The sequence below is a fragment of the Podarcis tiliguerta genome (genome assembly GCF_965153285.1).
Source record: "Podarcis tiliguerta genome assembly, chromosome: 10".
NCBI lineage: Eukaryota > Metazoa > Chordata > Lepidosauria > Squamata > Lacertidae > Podarcis > Podarcis tiliguerta.
This window is the reverse complement of record NC_139543.1, coordinates 55,800,621-55,816,102: the sequence shown is the minus strand read 5'-3', so window position 1 is coordinate 55,816,102 and position 15,482 is coordinate 55,800,621. Positions and strand designations below refer to the sequence as shown.

General features: G+C 42.9%; 1 protein-coding gene across 13 annotated transcripts in view; it reads left to right on the top strand.

The window, feature by feature from the left end:
• The first annotated feature begins 6,154 nt into the window (after positions 1-6,154).
• Positions 6,155-15,482, top strand: part of KDM5A (lysine demethylase 5A) — a 44,493-nt gene continuing 35,165 nt past the window's right edge. For 6 of the 13 annotated variants that reach the window (XR_014502528.1, XR_014502529.1, XM_083401316.1 and 3 more), the window contains exons 1-5: positions 6,179-7,141; positions 9,966-10,043; positions 11,274-11,396; positions 13,564-13,734; positions 14,185-14,319. Coding sequence is in view for 8 of the 13 variants with exons in the window: in XM_083401316.1 (XP_083257442.1) it covers positions 6,965-7,141; positions 9,966-10,043; positions 11,274-11,396; positions 13,564-13,734; positions 14,185-14,319 (684 nt within the window). In the remaining 5 variants the exon portion in view is untranslated. Of the gene's footprint in view, positions 7,142-9,965; positions 10,044-11,273; positions 11,397-13,563; positions 13,735-14,184; positions 14,320-15,482 lie in introns of all 13 variants that reach the window. The other 7 variants (XR_014502531.1, XM_083401320.1, XR_014502527.1 and 4 more) reach the window with 6 other exon arrangements.

Below are 15,482 nucleotides of genomic sequence, written 5' to 3'. Positions count from 1 at the left end.
TAGGCTTATAGAGGCATGTTAAAAGTTAATCCAAACCCTTCGCCAAAACGAAAGCAAAGAGGGAATTAATATAAATCAAAGCAAATCGTTTTCTAGTATCTTAAACCCCCACTTCAGTGAGTAAAAAATTACTACGTCGTTTATTTCCAGAGAAGTCGCCCTGTTAATCAGTTTGCAGCATCAACTAAGAGCCTTGGGATACTTTCAAAGCACAGCACATTCCTATGTTTACTGAGAGGGGGGAAATTCATTAACGCTTGGGCGTTATGCAGTGGGATCTACTAATGAATAAACTTGCCTAGGGTTGGTGCCCTGCAAGACAATGACACTGCAAATTTTAATAAGCTTACTCGGCAGAAAGTGGCACTGAATTTAATGGTATTTATTCCTAGGGAGGTGTGCATAGGATTGCAGCTATCATTGCACTTCTGTGCATATTCACTTGGAAATAAATGTGACTGCGTTCCTTGCTCCAATCCTGTACATGCGTACTTTGGAGTAGGTCCATTTAGTATTGATTTACTTCTGAGTAAACATGTACAGGATTGTGGCTGTTACAAAATCATAGAATTGTAGAGTTGGAAGATATGATAGGAATTTTGAGGGACCCTGAGGGTCATCTAGTCCAACCCTCTGCAATGCAGGAATAAATCGGCTAGTCTATAACTGTGAAGTCCTTTTAAATATATATTCAGAAAGAAGCCCCATTGTATTTGCTGTAAGTGTGGATGGGATCACACCCCACAACTCTTTGTTGGTTATATTGCTTACTTACTCTATTGCTTACCAAACCACTCTGAACAACAACAAAAATAGTAAAATCACTATAAATCAAACAACCTTCAATAATACTTAAAACAATATTCCTCTAAATTCCCTCATGTGTATTGATGCTTGTCAATTCAGGATCTTTGTGCATCTGATAAATAGTTAATGAAAGTTTATTGCATTTACATTTATAAGTATTTAAGATGCCACAAGACTCTAGTTTTTGCTACAACAGACTAACATGGCTATCCTGTAAATTTAAAAGTGGACAACAGTCCATTTAGCAAAACACTGTTCCAACATACATTCTGATACTTTAAAAAAATCCTAATTGGTACCAGTGCAGTCAGGCCGGGATTGGCCTATCTTGCCCTGGTGAGCAACAAAGTAAGTACAGTTAACTCTTTATTAGGTGGGGGAAAGTATCTGCACAGAAGTATTAGGCCAAATAAGCACAGCAGCTCTTCTTTGGTAGGTTCCCTTATGAAGCAGCTGCGGAGATTGAAGGGTCTCCAGGGTTTCCCCCAAGCAATCTGAGACTGCGCCTGTATGACACTAATTTCTCCATCATCCTCTTCATGCCTCTCTTGGCTCTGGGAAACCAGGCTGGAGCTAGGGGAGCTTGTTGCAGCAGGACGGGGAGACACCTGTACACCTTCACCAGCCTGACTCATCTCTGCCTATTGGCCTCCCTCATTCTACTCACCTGCTTTAGCGTCTGCTTCTGGACTTCTCTCTGCCATAAACACTGTCTGCTCACTAAGCCCTGCTACCTCTTCAGCTTCTGACACTTCCTTCTCCCTCTGACCACTCATCGTTGTCCCATCACCAGTTCCTGGGCTCTGAGCCTTCTTCCCTTGGTGGTTCCCCAGCTGCTTTCTCCCACCATTCCTCTGTATCCAAATAGTCCACGACAACATTGCCAGGTACCAAACCAATTGCATTCTGAAAATATTCTTAGCTGAACAATTCATTTTTTATTTCAGACATTTATCTACAGTACCACTTTTAGTAGTTATGATGAGCTATGCATCTGAGCCATGGGGGACCACCCACAGAGACTCCCTCAACTATCTTAGTAATTGGGCTGGATATAAAGGTGGTGTTTGAGATATCCTGGATGCAAGGGGGTAAGGGCTTTGTAAATTCAGACAAGAACCTTGAACTAGTTTAGATGTACAGTCACAAAGCTGTGTGGCAAGCAGGAAGTTAGCAGGTGTTCAGCAGATAAAGGTAAAAGGACCCCTGACCATTAGGTCCAGTCGTGACCGACTCTGGGGTTGTGGCGCTCATCTCGCTTAGCCGGCGTACAGCTTCCGGGTCATGTGGCCAGCATGACTAAGCCACTTCTGGCGAACCAGAGCAGTGCACGGAAATGCCGTTTACCTTCCCACCAGAGCGGTACCTATTTATCTACTTGCACTTTGACGTGCTTTCGAACTGCTAGGTTAGCAGGAGCAGGGACCGAGCAACGGGAGCTCACCCCGTCGTGGGGATTTGAACTGCCGACCTTCTGATCAGCAAGTCCTAGGCTCTGTGGTTTAACCCACAGCACCACCCGTGTCCCTATGTTCAGCAGATAGCACTAGACAAATTCATGATGTGTTGAACCCAAAGCAGAAATGGATACTGGTCAATGTCCAGATAGGAGACTGCCTGGAAACTTTATAAATATTGCCTTGGGGTCCGTGGAAGAAAGATGTGATATACATTTAACAAATAATCAAAGCCTATGTTCAGAAGCAATATATCTCTTTAATACCAGATGCTGCACACAAACAAGGGAAAGGCTGTAATATTCACGTTCTGTTTGTAAGTGCCCAGAATAATCCTGAATAGTGTTGGAAATCAATTACTGATCCAATAAGTCAGTGGCATTAATTTATGGGACGCAGGGCAGAATCTAAGCTTTTCCTAGCACCGAATCTACATGTTGGGGAAACCCTCAGCTGCAGGATTTATGGGTGTTAAATGGCTGTTGAAAGGGAATTGCTGAAGGATGGGCATGAATCAAGTTAAGTTAGTATGTTTTAAAAAGCAATGAACACATTAGTTTGCTCCGGCCTAAACATGAACCAAATCAAGCTCAGCTTAATAGTTATGTATAATGACGCATGAAGGGCTTGATTTCCTGGTTTTCTTGCCCTTCTGGGACTGTAAAAAGTAAACAGGGGGCTCATCAAGCACCTGCCACCTGGCAAATAGTCAGTGAGGCGGATCGTGGACAAGAGTTTGCCATAGCACATCAAACCAACTTCCTGTAAACACTGGGGTTACAGAATGGTATAAATTGTAAATTTATTGCAGTACATAATCAAGGTAGAATGCAATCCTAAACATTATTAGCACCTGTCAGCATAGAATCAGGGGGTGGTATTCATTTGTTATTAGTTTAGATTAAATGAAAATGAATAAATGTGAGACAGGGCAACCTTTCCATATTATATTACACAACAGCCTTTTTATTTTCTCAGGATTTTCCCAATTGGTTTATGCTGTGTTTGTTTAGTTGTCCTAATTGTTGCTTTATGAATTGCTGTTATTTCTATTGTGATGCTGTTACGTTTTTTGAAAGTCCCCCAGAAACATATTTGAAGGACGTTTTATAAATCCTTAAAATAAAATAATGAAATTGAATGGAAAATACGCTTCCCAATTCTTGCTCAGGACCTTGACAAAAGCAGAATCACAGCAGTCCCCGCCCCCTTCTGCTCCACTTTTGTTGTGGAGCTGCCTGGAAAAAGCAGATTAGTAACCCTTTTGTCCACACAATAGAAGAGCCTGAACAATCATACGCATATAGGTGGTTTGTTTTCTCTTCTTTCGATACATGTTTACAACAGCTTGTTGATGTTGGTGATTAATGACAAAACTAGGGGTGCATAGTTTTTTCCATATGAAATAACCTGAAATAAGGTTATCTACCTATTATTCAACACTTCTAGCTTCCAGGTTTCGGAAGGCAGTGAGTGACCAGAAGCAAGGATGTACCACTTGATTGTAAATAGAAGCTCTTAAAAGGTAAAGGTACCCCTGCCCGTACGGGCCAGTCTTGACAGACTCTAGGGTTGTGCGCCCATCTCACTCAAAGAGGCCGGGGGCCAGCGCTGTCCGAAGACACTTCCGGGTCATGTGGCCAGCGTGACATCGCTGCTCTGGCAAGCCAGAGCCGCACACGGAAACGCTGTTTACCTTCCCGCTAGTAAGCGGTCCCTATTTATCTACTTGCACCCGAGAGTGCTTTCGAACTGCTAGGTTGGCAGGCGCTGGGACCGAACAACGGGAGCGCACCCTGCCATGGGGAATCGAACCGCCGACCTTTCGATCGGCAAGCCCTAGGCGCTGAGGCTTTAACCCACAGCGCCACCCGCGTCCCAAAATAGAAGCTCTTAGAGGTAAACAAAAAACAAAACTGTAGGAGGTGAAGACAGGTGACCCCACCTAGGCCCGAAGTCACCCCCCCCCCAAAAGCAGGCTCAAAGCTTCTCAAAATCATTTTCTCAGCAGCTAAGCATCTGCTCATTTGCTCTGCTGTTGCAAGGCAAAACCGTTACTTTTATCAGCACAAGAAGGCTTCAAAAGGCTAATGAATAGGCTCTGTCATTGCCAAGAATACTCAGGCCTGAGAAGAAATCTTATCTCATTCGGTTGCAACACATCTGAACACGCTGAACGCAAGGCTCTCACCCCCCCTTTCCTGCCAAGAGTCCAATAGTCCCAAGACAGCTTTCTGTTCATGCTCAGAGGAACTCAGGGGCAGGACTCCTGAGGGAGGAGAAAGGAGGAGGGAACTGGAAAGGGGTATATATGCTTGTGCACATGACTGTGAACTCGTGCATGCCTTTTGTGAGTTATCACACTTGCTCCTTCTACCAGTTCATGGATGGTAGAAATAAAAGCTTTTTCTCTGAAACTATTCCTTGAGTGTCTGTTGACTCCCACTTCCCTTTCCCGGGCGCAATATTTTTCCCACCCGAGGGCAAAGCCTCATAAGGCTACAAAACAACCCCACACAAAACCAAACCAAAACATTATCATTGTAGCAAAGTAAAAAACAGAAATTAAAAAATTATAATTATATTATAATATTATATTATAAGATATTAAAAGATTATAATTATAATTAATTAAGCTAAAAGCTGTGGGATGATGCTGAGGGATGGTATTGTATTATGGAGTCTAAATTTCAAATAACCCAATTTTTCCCTTTGTTTGTGACGGGTGAGCCCCAATTCCCTACAGATTACAAAGTACCTCCATTTTTTCCCTATTGGTTTGTTGTTATTTTTAAAAAAACAGTCTTTGATATTATTCCATTTATAGAAGACCTTAAGAGGATAATGCAGTTATGTATGTTATGAAAAAGTCACTGGCGGAAGTTCTGCACACCAACATGACATAAAAAGAGTTGGAGCAGTATGGCGGTCAAAACACATACCCCTATAAGAATCCTGGGAACTGTAGTTTACCACTCAATGAGCTACAATTCTCAGCACCTTCCCAGCAATCTTTTTTTGGGAGAAAGGCATGATGTGTAGAGAGCCAGTGGATGTACAGCATCCAGATTAAAATCTCTATACTCAGAATCTCTCTGAGCAAACATGGGCGCTGCAACCTCACGCCCTGCAATATAGGCTGCTGTTTCTCCGCCTAGCCTATCCCGCCCTCACAAAGATTGCTGGAAGGATTAAAATGTTTGCAGGCAGGGAAACCTGTTTTAATTTATATCTATCCTGCTCTTCTAGTGATTACACATCCCTCAAAATGGCTTGCAAGAATTTAAAATCGGAGTAATGCTCCTAAAAAGCACACGTTAAAAATACATTTCAAAGCAACAATGATTTTAAAAATGACCTTTGCAGGTATTTTTTTTTTTTAATTGTTGCCTACTGGAATAAAAAAATGTATTTTATCAGCTGGTGCAAGGCAGCTAGAGGCGGGGCTAGGTTTTTAAAAAATATTTGAAACTGCAGCCAGCAGGAGGAAAAGTGGCAGGTAAACGATTTTAAAACACTGAACTCGTGGTTTTTGTTTTCTTTTTTTCTGGTTAGCTGGCAAGTTTATTTACTGGGAAAGTCGTTTTAATTAATCACTATGGCTAAAACCGCCTCAGACAGCCAGCCAGGCCCCCCAAGGGATTCTTCTCTGAGGGACTCGGAGGGGGTCAGGGAACTGAGGCGCTTCGGGGGGAGGGACGGTTGCTCTGGCGACAGAGAGCGGACGGCAGCGTCCGTTAGGGCGGGGCAGGAAAGGTAGATGTTGCGAGTGACAGCTGCTGTGGGAACTGTAAGTGGGTGGAGCCCAGGTGGGCCGTTTCGTACGCGGGGTGGGGGAGCGAAACGTCAAGAGAGACGCTGCAGCTGAGGCAGCTTCCGCCAGTGGACGCGGGGTGGGGGGGGGAAGGTGAGAGAAAGGAGCGCATTAAGGCTCGTAGAGGCGGGCGGGGCTCTGCGAAGATTCCACGGAGGGGGGCGGGGCAGAGTCTGTTCGCACACGGAGAGAATGGGGTACATGGACAGTCGGCACCGGAAGTTCTCTTGCAGAAGCGGGCCCCATCACGCAAAACGCACTGCACATTCCTCCGCGAACCGAAAAAAAAGGACCGCGGCCTAACTTGCTCCTACTGCTTAGACCCGTTGCAGGAGCAAACGGAGGCGACTCGCGAACTTGGCGCGTACACGAGCCGGTGCTTCGCGCGAAGAGAGGAGCGGCTCAAGCCCCGAGGTAGAGAAGGCCGGGACTAATTATTTTGAACATAAACTACTTCGCGGAGGGATATTCTCACACGGCTCGCTTCCGCAAGAAAGGGTTTTTAACAGACGCGTCACTTCCGGCGAGCCTCAAGAAGGGGAGGAAAAGGAAAGAAGAAGAAAAAACAACAAACCCCCGAAGGGGGAAACAAAAACAAACGGGAGGCCTCGTCCGCCGCGGGCTCTGCGAGACTCCGGCGCCTGTTTCTGAGGGCCTCGGGGCTCGCGGGCAGCAGCGCCCCCCCTCCTCGATGGGCACCGGGATGTCCATCCGCCCCCCGGCCCCTCTTTGAGCTTCTTTGCCTCCCCTTCGCCTTCCCCCCTTCGCCCTCCCTCTCTCACTCCTTCCCCGCCTGCCGCCGCCTCCTCTGCCGCCGCAGCTAAGCCCCTTCCCTCCCCGGCCCTGAGGCGTCGGCATCATCACCGTCGACGGCTCCGCCGCCGCCATGTCGGGGGACGACGACGGCCCTGGCGGGTCTCACTACGTGGCAGAGTTCGTGCCTCCGCCCGAATGCCCCGTCTTCGAGCCCAGCTGGGAGGAGTTCAGCGACCCCCTCGGCTTCATCGGCCGCATCCGGCCCTTGGCCGAGAAAACGGGCATCTGCAAGATCAGGCCTCCCAAGGTACCCGGGGAAGGAGGGGGAGGAGGGATGGGGAAGTGGGGTCCACCCTTCAGGGCCTGGAAAGGGGTCCGTGGTGGGAAGGGCAGGTGGGGGCACGTTGGGTCTTCGGAACAGGATCTCGGCTTTCCCGTGAAGTCGCTCCCCGATCCCTTTCCCCCCTTCAGTCGCTCCCCTGGCTTTTCATCCTCGCTGGCCCAGCCTCCCGTGCCCGGTCGCATCACCAGCTGCCACGGTCTGTGATGCTTCTTCGCCCGTGAAAGGTGCCCAAGGGATGGCGCTTCCTTAACGATGGGGCAACTTCTCCTTTGGATTCCTTGATTTTTGTTTGTTATACTTGCCTGTTTTTAATTTTGACTCTGTAATTCCGTAACGATGTTTCAAAAAAGCAAAAGCTGGGTGGGTGCATACAAGGAAAAAAGGAGGAAATCAGGAAGAAGATTAAAGGTCCATTCAGTGTTGTAGCAATATAAGATACAGTAGCTATGATCAATACAATAAGAATACTTACTTTCACTTTGGGGGAGGGTTACCGTGTTTACATTTTGCATAGAGCAAGTGACCTAGGCCACAAAGACTAACTTTTGTTAGTTTTAGGGTAAAGGCCCCCTAAGCCTTTTGAGGTGTATAAAATTCCCTATCAAAAATTTGTGTGCAGTTCCTGCGTAACTTGATCTAGTAAAATTGCCTTTTTGCTTGTCTATCTGGAGGCAACTTGGTAGTAGCAGAAAACACTATACCAATTTAACAAAGTCATCCATCCTACACTCCTTCTTTTTTCTCTAGTACATTGCTTCACTAATCTTCACTATCAATTTAACATATGAAGGGTGATTATTATTTTTTTACATAAAAAAGTTCCTAGTTCTCCCCTTGAACAATCCTTTTCTGGCTTTGGGAAATGGGATCCAGTTGCTGCATCCTGCTTTGAATGTTGCTAATTCCCCTTCACCATCCAAGGTCAATCTAGATCCTGTCTTCCATCTTTGTTACTGCATTTTCAATGTACAATATTTCAGTTATATTCCATGGCATTGTATGAAAGACGGTTTTACTCATCACATTCCCTTTAATCTCAAGAGGTATTTAAAGTACTGGAGTTTTCCTTCTCAGTTTTTCAGCTCCCTGCCCCAAATAACTTGTAGAAAGGGAAACGCAATAGCAATGATTAGAATTGCTTTTTTTTCTGGCATTGCTTTTGCACCTTGAGTTTGGTAGGTGCTGAAAAAGGAGTGTTGCCAGAATAAGATGTCGACACCCTGTCTGTCACTAAAAGAGTTGGGTATTTGGGTTTCTCTTTTTAATTTCACAATAGTGAGGGGTTTCTAAAGTGGATTGAGCGATGGTTTTGGAGTACCAGTGTTCTGGCAATAAGCTTTTAACTAATTTTTAAATATATTTTGGGTACCTGTTACTGAATGAAATGAATTCTGAAGTAATGTTGCGCCCCATTTAGTCCTTACTGGGAATGAGTGATAATAAAAGCTACAGTTCTATTACTATATTGTGTTTAAAAAGCATGGTTTTATTCAGGACAAACCTCAGTTGCAATTATGGATGATTACTACTGCATACTGTTAAAAAGAGCACATTGCTTCTAAGTTGTTCAGCTAAAAAGATATCATTTTGCATCTCAGCATTGTGCATTCATTTGCAGTGCACTTTACTTGCAAGTTAGAGTATAATCTCAAGTGCAAAGTAGCATAACATTTAATTCTGAAACAGTGTAGTAGCAATACATAAGGATTAAAAAGCACTTCAGGAACAAGTCTTATCATTCACTAAAATACTGAAAAATAGGTGCCATTAAGTTTTGTAGCCTTTGTTTTTTTATTGCCTCTGTTTTATTCTTGAATCCACTTACTTGGCCTTGTGGCATGTTGCTCTATAAGTAGATGCCTATTTTAGGACCACATCAAATACATTGGATTGTTTGTAGTATCTGATGTGGTCCTAAGATGAAAACTCAAAATTCTGTTGAGCTTAAATGTCTTCTGATTCTTACTAGCAGCCTCAGCACCTGCATAGTGATGTTATGTTGGCAGATAATTTAAATCTTCATTCAGCAATGAATAACTTGCTTGCTTGATATTATTAGAAGCTTTAAGCAGTATGCTGTTCTAAATGTTTTTGAAATATTGCATTGCAAGTGATTTTATCTCTTTCCTTATAGATATTTCCATGTTTAGCCTTAAAAGGTTTTTGAAACAAAAAAGCTTGTAGTAATTTGATTGTTTATGGCAAGTGGTTTTTCTGTTGTTGACTCATGCCATACTGGCAGAGAGAGATGTAGGCAGACAGGCAAGTAAAGTGTTCTATGGACTTGTTACTTGTGAGGCCATACTGCTGTACTGACAAGAAATTGAAGTGCATTTGCTGAAGTCAGAGTCTAAGCATGTTTACAACATGATGGATCCTTGGGTTTACCTTGCATATTGTCCTCAGTTGTGTGTTCCTCTCATGCCAACATCTCCTTGCAGGAGTGAAGGTTTTATTGGATTGCAGATTCTGCTTCTGCTTGTATACATTAGTGACCCACATGGCTATAGACATTGAAAGAATTAGGGCCTTTTAAAGCCAGATACATTCTCAAGGATGCCAGCATTCTGACTGTTTTCTTTCAGCTCTAAAATAAATTAACCTTGTTCTTAAAAGCCTTTTTACTTTCTAATTCATCTGAAGATATTCTCAGGTGTGCATTGATTTAACTTGCATGTAAGAATAAAAATCCAGTATTTATAAAATATCGGGGAAATAGCTATGGGGATGTGTTGAATATTCGTTGAAGGCTTATATCTTGAAACTAAATTCCCTCCTTTCTTTTTAGGACTGGCAGCCTCCTTTTGCATGTGATGTACAAAGTTTTCGTTTCACGCCACGAGTTCAGCGTTTGAATGAACTAGAGGTGAGCTTCCCAGCCATTGGCATAAATCTGTACCCCTACATAAAGCATTAGACCTGTGTTTTTTTTTAATGAGGTTCAAAGTTATTGTCTTAAGAAATGTTTAGAACATCTCACCCTTCCATCATTTGTATTTACATGATTTGATTAATTTAACTTCAAGTGCCTATGAGCAATGTTTCATTTTATTACCGTGCATCATTGCAGGAGCTCTTTACACCCTACTGGAAATGTCGTACAACACCAGTTTAAAACACATCCCCTGAAACTATAACCGTATTCAGGTTCTCAGAAGAATGCATGAGGGCACAAACTGTGTAGGGAGTACATTCACTGCTTAACATCTACACACATGCTGTCCCTTCCTAATCCCCCTGCTCCCTCCAGCCAATCTTTTGATCTTTCCAGTAGGTTTGAAGGGGGATTGTAAGCATGTTTGGCTGAATACATTTAGAACATTATTCATGATAGGGAAGTTTGATTGTCAGGCGGATTCTAGACACATTTATGCAGCTATGGGAAGATTGGGGTAGAGTAGTCATTGTATATAGGGGACATTGCACAACCCCGTACCCCTTGCAAAGTTTGCGTGTTTGTTTGAATGCCTGAATAGGATTTGTTTCAATAATTCTAGTAGAACTTGTTTTCAAGTAAATAGGTTACAGGTATTATTAGACTTAATACCAGCATAATAGTCTAGTGAGACATAGACTCTCCTCAGCTTTCAGATAGTGAATGAAACTCTTCCATGAGGATATTACTGTGATATTTTAAACTTCAATTTACATCGATACCTTTATTTCTTACTGCACAGCATTTTGATTTGAAAATGCTTAAATGATATACACGCAACTTGCAAGAGACTTTTAAAATTCTGAAAAGAGGAAACGCAAGGCATCTGCATTAAAGTAGTATTTTTCATTGTACTTGGATTCATCTGTTTCTTCTCCTCATTCCTAATATTTTTTATTGACTTCTGCTGTGCAAGAAACATCTGCCAGTGCTAAAGGAGAAGTCTCCACCAGAGTTGTAGGAACGTAGAAAGCTTATATTCGGATTTGTCATTTGTTGAAATGGCCTTGGTTCTGATAGGACATATTCTGGTCTAAGTTTAGAAGACTTTCAAAATAGAGGAGCTGACTGTGAGCATGCTGCCATTATTTTCCTTGGGTATTGTGCTTCTCTCATACCAAACTTGTATGACGTCCATCTGTTGCCTTGGTTTGTTAATAGGCAATGACTAGAGTGAAGCTGGACTTCTTAGATCAGCTGGCAAAATTTTGGGAACTTCAAGGATCTACATTAAAAATCCCAGTCGTGGAGAGAAAAATACTGGATCTTTATTCACTGAGCAAGGTGAGTGTGAATCTACAATCATTTGGTAGGGTTTGTTAGTGGTTTCTCATAAAATCACGTTTTCCCTGCTGTAATAGAGAATCATAAAATATTCTAGCTTATGACTTGAATAATATGGTGTGTTCATTGATAACTCCCCCTCCCTCCATATTAAGTCCATGGATTTTTATTGGAGTACATAAGCAATAAGGAGTTTTGGGTGGAGTAGCTTTCTATATCAGCAAGGCAAATTACTCTTATTATTTGAAAGTGTCTTAAGACTCTTTGTTGCGTCTTGCTGCAGGAGACTAATATGGTTACTCTACTAGAATGTAACTTTCAGGCACGTAGGGTTCATATTGCACAGCTTCTTAGTGTTTCCATACCAGTTCATAGCATATGCATTGCATCATGGCAGAAAGCTGTGAATTGTGATTTAATTGCTAGTAAGTAGTACATTTTAAGGGACGCGGGTGGCGCTGTGGGTAAAAGCCTCAGCGCCTAGGGCTTGCCGATCGAAAGGTCGGCGGTTCGAATCCCTGCGGCGGGGTGCGCTCCCGTTGTTCGGTCCCAGCGCCTGCCAACCTAGCAGTTCGAAAGCACTCCTGGGTGCAAGTAGATAAATAGGGACCGCTTACTAGCGGGAAGGTAAATGGTGTTTCCGTGTGCGGCTCTGGCTCGCCAGAGCAGCGATGTCATGCTGGCCACGTGACCCGGAAGTGTCTCCGGACAGCGCTGGCCCCCGGCCTCTTGAGTGAGATGGGCACACAACCCTAGAATCTGTCAAGACTGGCCCGTACGGGCAGGGGTACCTTTACCTTTACCTTTAGTACAATTTAAAACTATCATTAATACAATAATGCTAAATAATATTGTTGCGGGTTTTAAAAGTGCCTGTAAAGCATGCTAAACTCTTGTGGTACTAAATGTTTATTTTTATAAAATGTTTTAAACCTGCCTTTCCAAAGCTGCACGTAGCATACAGCTTATTTAAAGCCTGCAACCTTGGTATAATGCAAACCAATGGAAACAGCCTGGTTTCTGCCATAGCTGGGGATGAAGGGCCACTGGGAGGCTGCATCCCTCCCTCTCAGGGCATCATGGTAAGGGGCAGAACAACCTGATTCCTTTCATCAATTAGTGAAGGACTTGTTGGAACTGCTTTCCTTTCCCCCCTCCTACCTTTTTCCCTTCTGTATTCTAACTATTGGATTGTGAGTCTGTGAACAGAGACTGATTTGTCTTTCAGTAATTGTGAAATGCTTAGAAAATGTTCAGTAATAATAGTAGCAGTGCAGAGAGTTCCGACTGTGCAATAGCACTTTTGGTCTCATGGCAGTTCATTTGTCAGCTGAATGCCTTCTCAAAAGTGCCTTGTCACCTCCCTGAATGCCAAGAAGGAAGAACACAGATTTGCGGCATGCACAGCTATGGGCCCTTTTGAGTGAGCTGAGTAGTATTTCACAACTCAGTGGCTTGTTAGATGTGAACTTGAACAAGTAGAAAGCTGTACATATCCAGGGAAGGGAATTTTACAACTGCCTTGTAATTCTGTTCAAATTTACTTGACAATTTAAGGGGAGGAGGAAATGTGGTGTTGGAGGAAGGCTCTCTGGGCCTGATGCTGACCGTATTACTCTCATGGCATCATCTTCAAGGCAAATAAACACTGGTTTAATCGAGCCATTGAGGGTCTAAATTGATAAGAATCAGTTAAGAATTGAATATAGCTGTGGCCGCCGGCTTCAACTTGAAAGAAGCAGACTGTTTTACCTCATGCAGTGATTTGTTGCCTTAAGACTCTTTCCTGGGAGTGTCTGCATAGCCACTATTCTTGATCTCCAGCTCTTCTGACTTCTGAACTGGACTGAACAGCAGGTTAAATTAATGCTTTTCATAAGATGGAAAGTCAAGTTTAGCAAACTGTTTCTGGCTGCTGTTAGTGAGTATCTGCTATTTCAAACATCTTTGGGAACTGCTTCTTGTCTGGTTTCAGGCATCCAAATTGTCTTTATGCATTAAGCTTTTGGAGCAAAAAATGAATTTGATTCTGCAGAACAACTATCCCCTTGTTATTAAGTAGAGGATCTGGTGAAGTTTTAGATTTGGACTGTGACCTGTATGCTTTAAGAAACTTGTATGTAGCTTTCGAAAATAAATAAATAAATCTGTTTCACTTTTATTTCAGATTGTTGCCAGCAAAGGAGGCTTTGAAGTGGTCACTAAAGAAAAGAAATGGTCTAAAGTTGCAAGTCGTCTTGGTTACTTACCAGGAAAGGCAACTGGCTCACTGCTGAAGTCACACTATGAACGGATCTTATATCCATATGAGCTTTTCCAGTCTGGTGTCAGCCTTATGGTGAGAGATGGCTTTGTTTGCAGGAGAGTAATATGAGATACAGTATGTTGCTTGTCTACTGTATACTAACACAAGGTTTTGTGCTCTTGTGCATTTGCCTCATGGAAACAAGTTGCTTATATCACAATCAAGAGAGATCTATTATACTGTGATCTGGTTTTGCGATGGTATCTACTTCTTTGTTTATGCTTGAGGTCAACCTTGATAGGATGAGGACTTTGTTGGAAAAGAATCAAACATGGGAAGGAATCTTTCCTTGGCTAGGCAGCAATAAAACCGAGAAATCGGTTTTATTCAGTTTTCGTGGGTGACTCTGTCCAGATGACATTTGTAATGCGGTGTGTCATTGTTGGTAGCCCTTTCTCCCAGTAGTGCTGCTCATCTTGAAAACCAGAGTCTGCCATCCCAGATCCAACCAACCTGGTGTCCTTCTGTGCTCTGATTCTTTAGGGCATCCAAAAGCAAAACTTGGACCTTAAGGAAAAAGTGGAGGTTGAGGACCTCGGCATTGGTGCCCAGTCTCCCCCTAAGCAGGGTACAAGAGTGAACGTTGTGCTGAAGAGAACCAGACGTGTCAAGTCCCAGGTACCCAGATCACTTGGCCACAGTAGACAGAGTGCTTTAGTCTTTGCACCAGTGCAGATGCATTGGAAATGCAACAGCCTTTGTCCGGCCGTGGGGGCTCACTCAAAACTTCTCATGAGGAAGCCATCCTTTTAAAGATCAAAAGTGAGCGTGCTAGATAAAAACACTCACATTGTGCTGGCCACACTAACGTTTCTCTCACTGAATCAGCCGACTATGTTAAGAGGAAAAAGACTTGTGTTCATGCCAGCTTCTGAATTTTATATCAGTTTGAGCTGGTGGCTATGCTGAGGAGTTCCTTGGGTTTCATTTGGACTGTGGCCTCGCCGTGTGACCTTAAGCAAACCATTATCTCTTAACCTCAGCTCCCCACTTGCTGTAATACAAAGGTGATAAACTGGTCTACCTTACAGGATTGTTTATAAGAATGAATGAAATGCTTGTTTTGAGTATTCTTGAAAACTTAAAGTCCTATATAAATGCTTAGTATTGGTATGTATGAGGAGATTGGCTGATGCACACTAACACCAGCAGAACTAGTAGTTATGTAGGAACTTGGTTCACTTAATTTGTAGACAACCTTCTTTTTGTGTGTTGTGGTGGCCGGAAGTCTTCAGAATAGTCCTAACACTGAAGGGAAGAAATTGCTTGTAGCAGTAAAGGCTTTCTAAGCAATGTCTACTTCTTCCGTTCAAATTTCTCAGTATTTCAGTTAATATAACCACTTTATTTCATGAAGGTTAAGAGTATTTTTCCCCAGAACATGTGATGACACAAGCTACTTTTAAAGCCCAATTCTTTTTTAACAGAGTGAAATAAATATATGAAAAATTGTAACTAGCATTGACAGCCTTTTTCTTTAATTGTCAAACTGTGTATGTTTAAAGTAAGTATTCTTCATGTTTTGATTGATTAATTAATTAAAATATTTATTACCTGTTCTTCACTGAAGCAGCAATCCTAAAGTGGGGAATGTAATAAGTTAAAATACAGCATATAAAACAAAGCGCAATTAAAATTTTCATTACATCATTTAACACCTAAAAAAACAACTGCTACAATTATAAGTCACCAGCCATATGCATCAGCATTCGGCTGGTACCAAAAACTCTCATAAGAGTGATTGCTCACAGGGGAGGTGGCCCTAGCTCAGTTTAAAACAT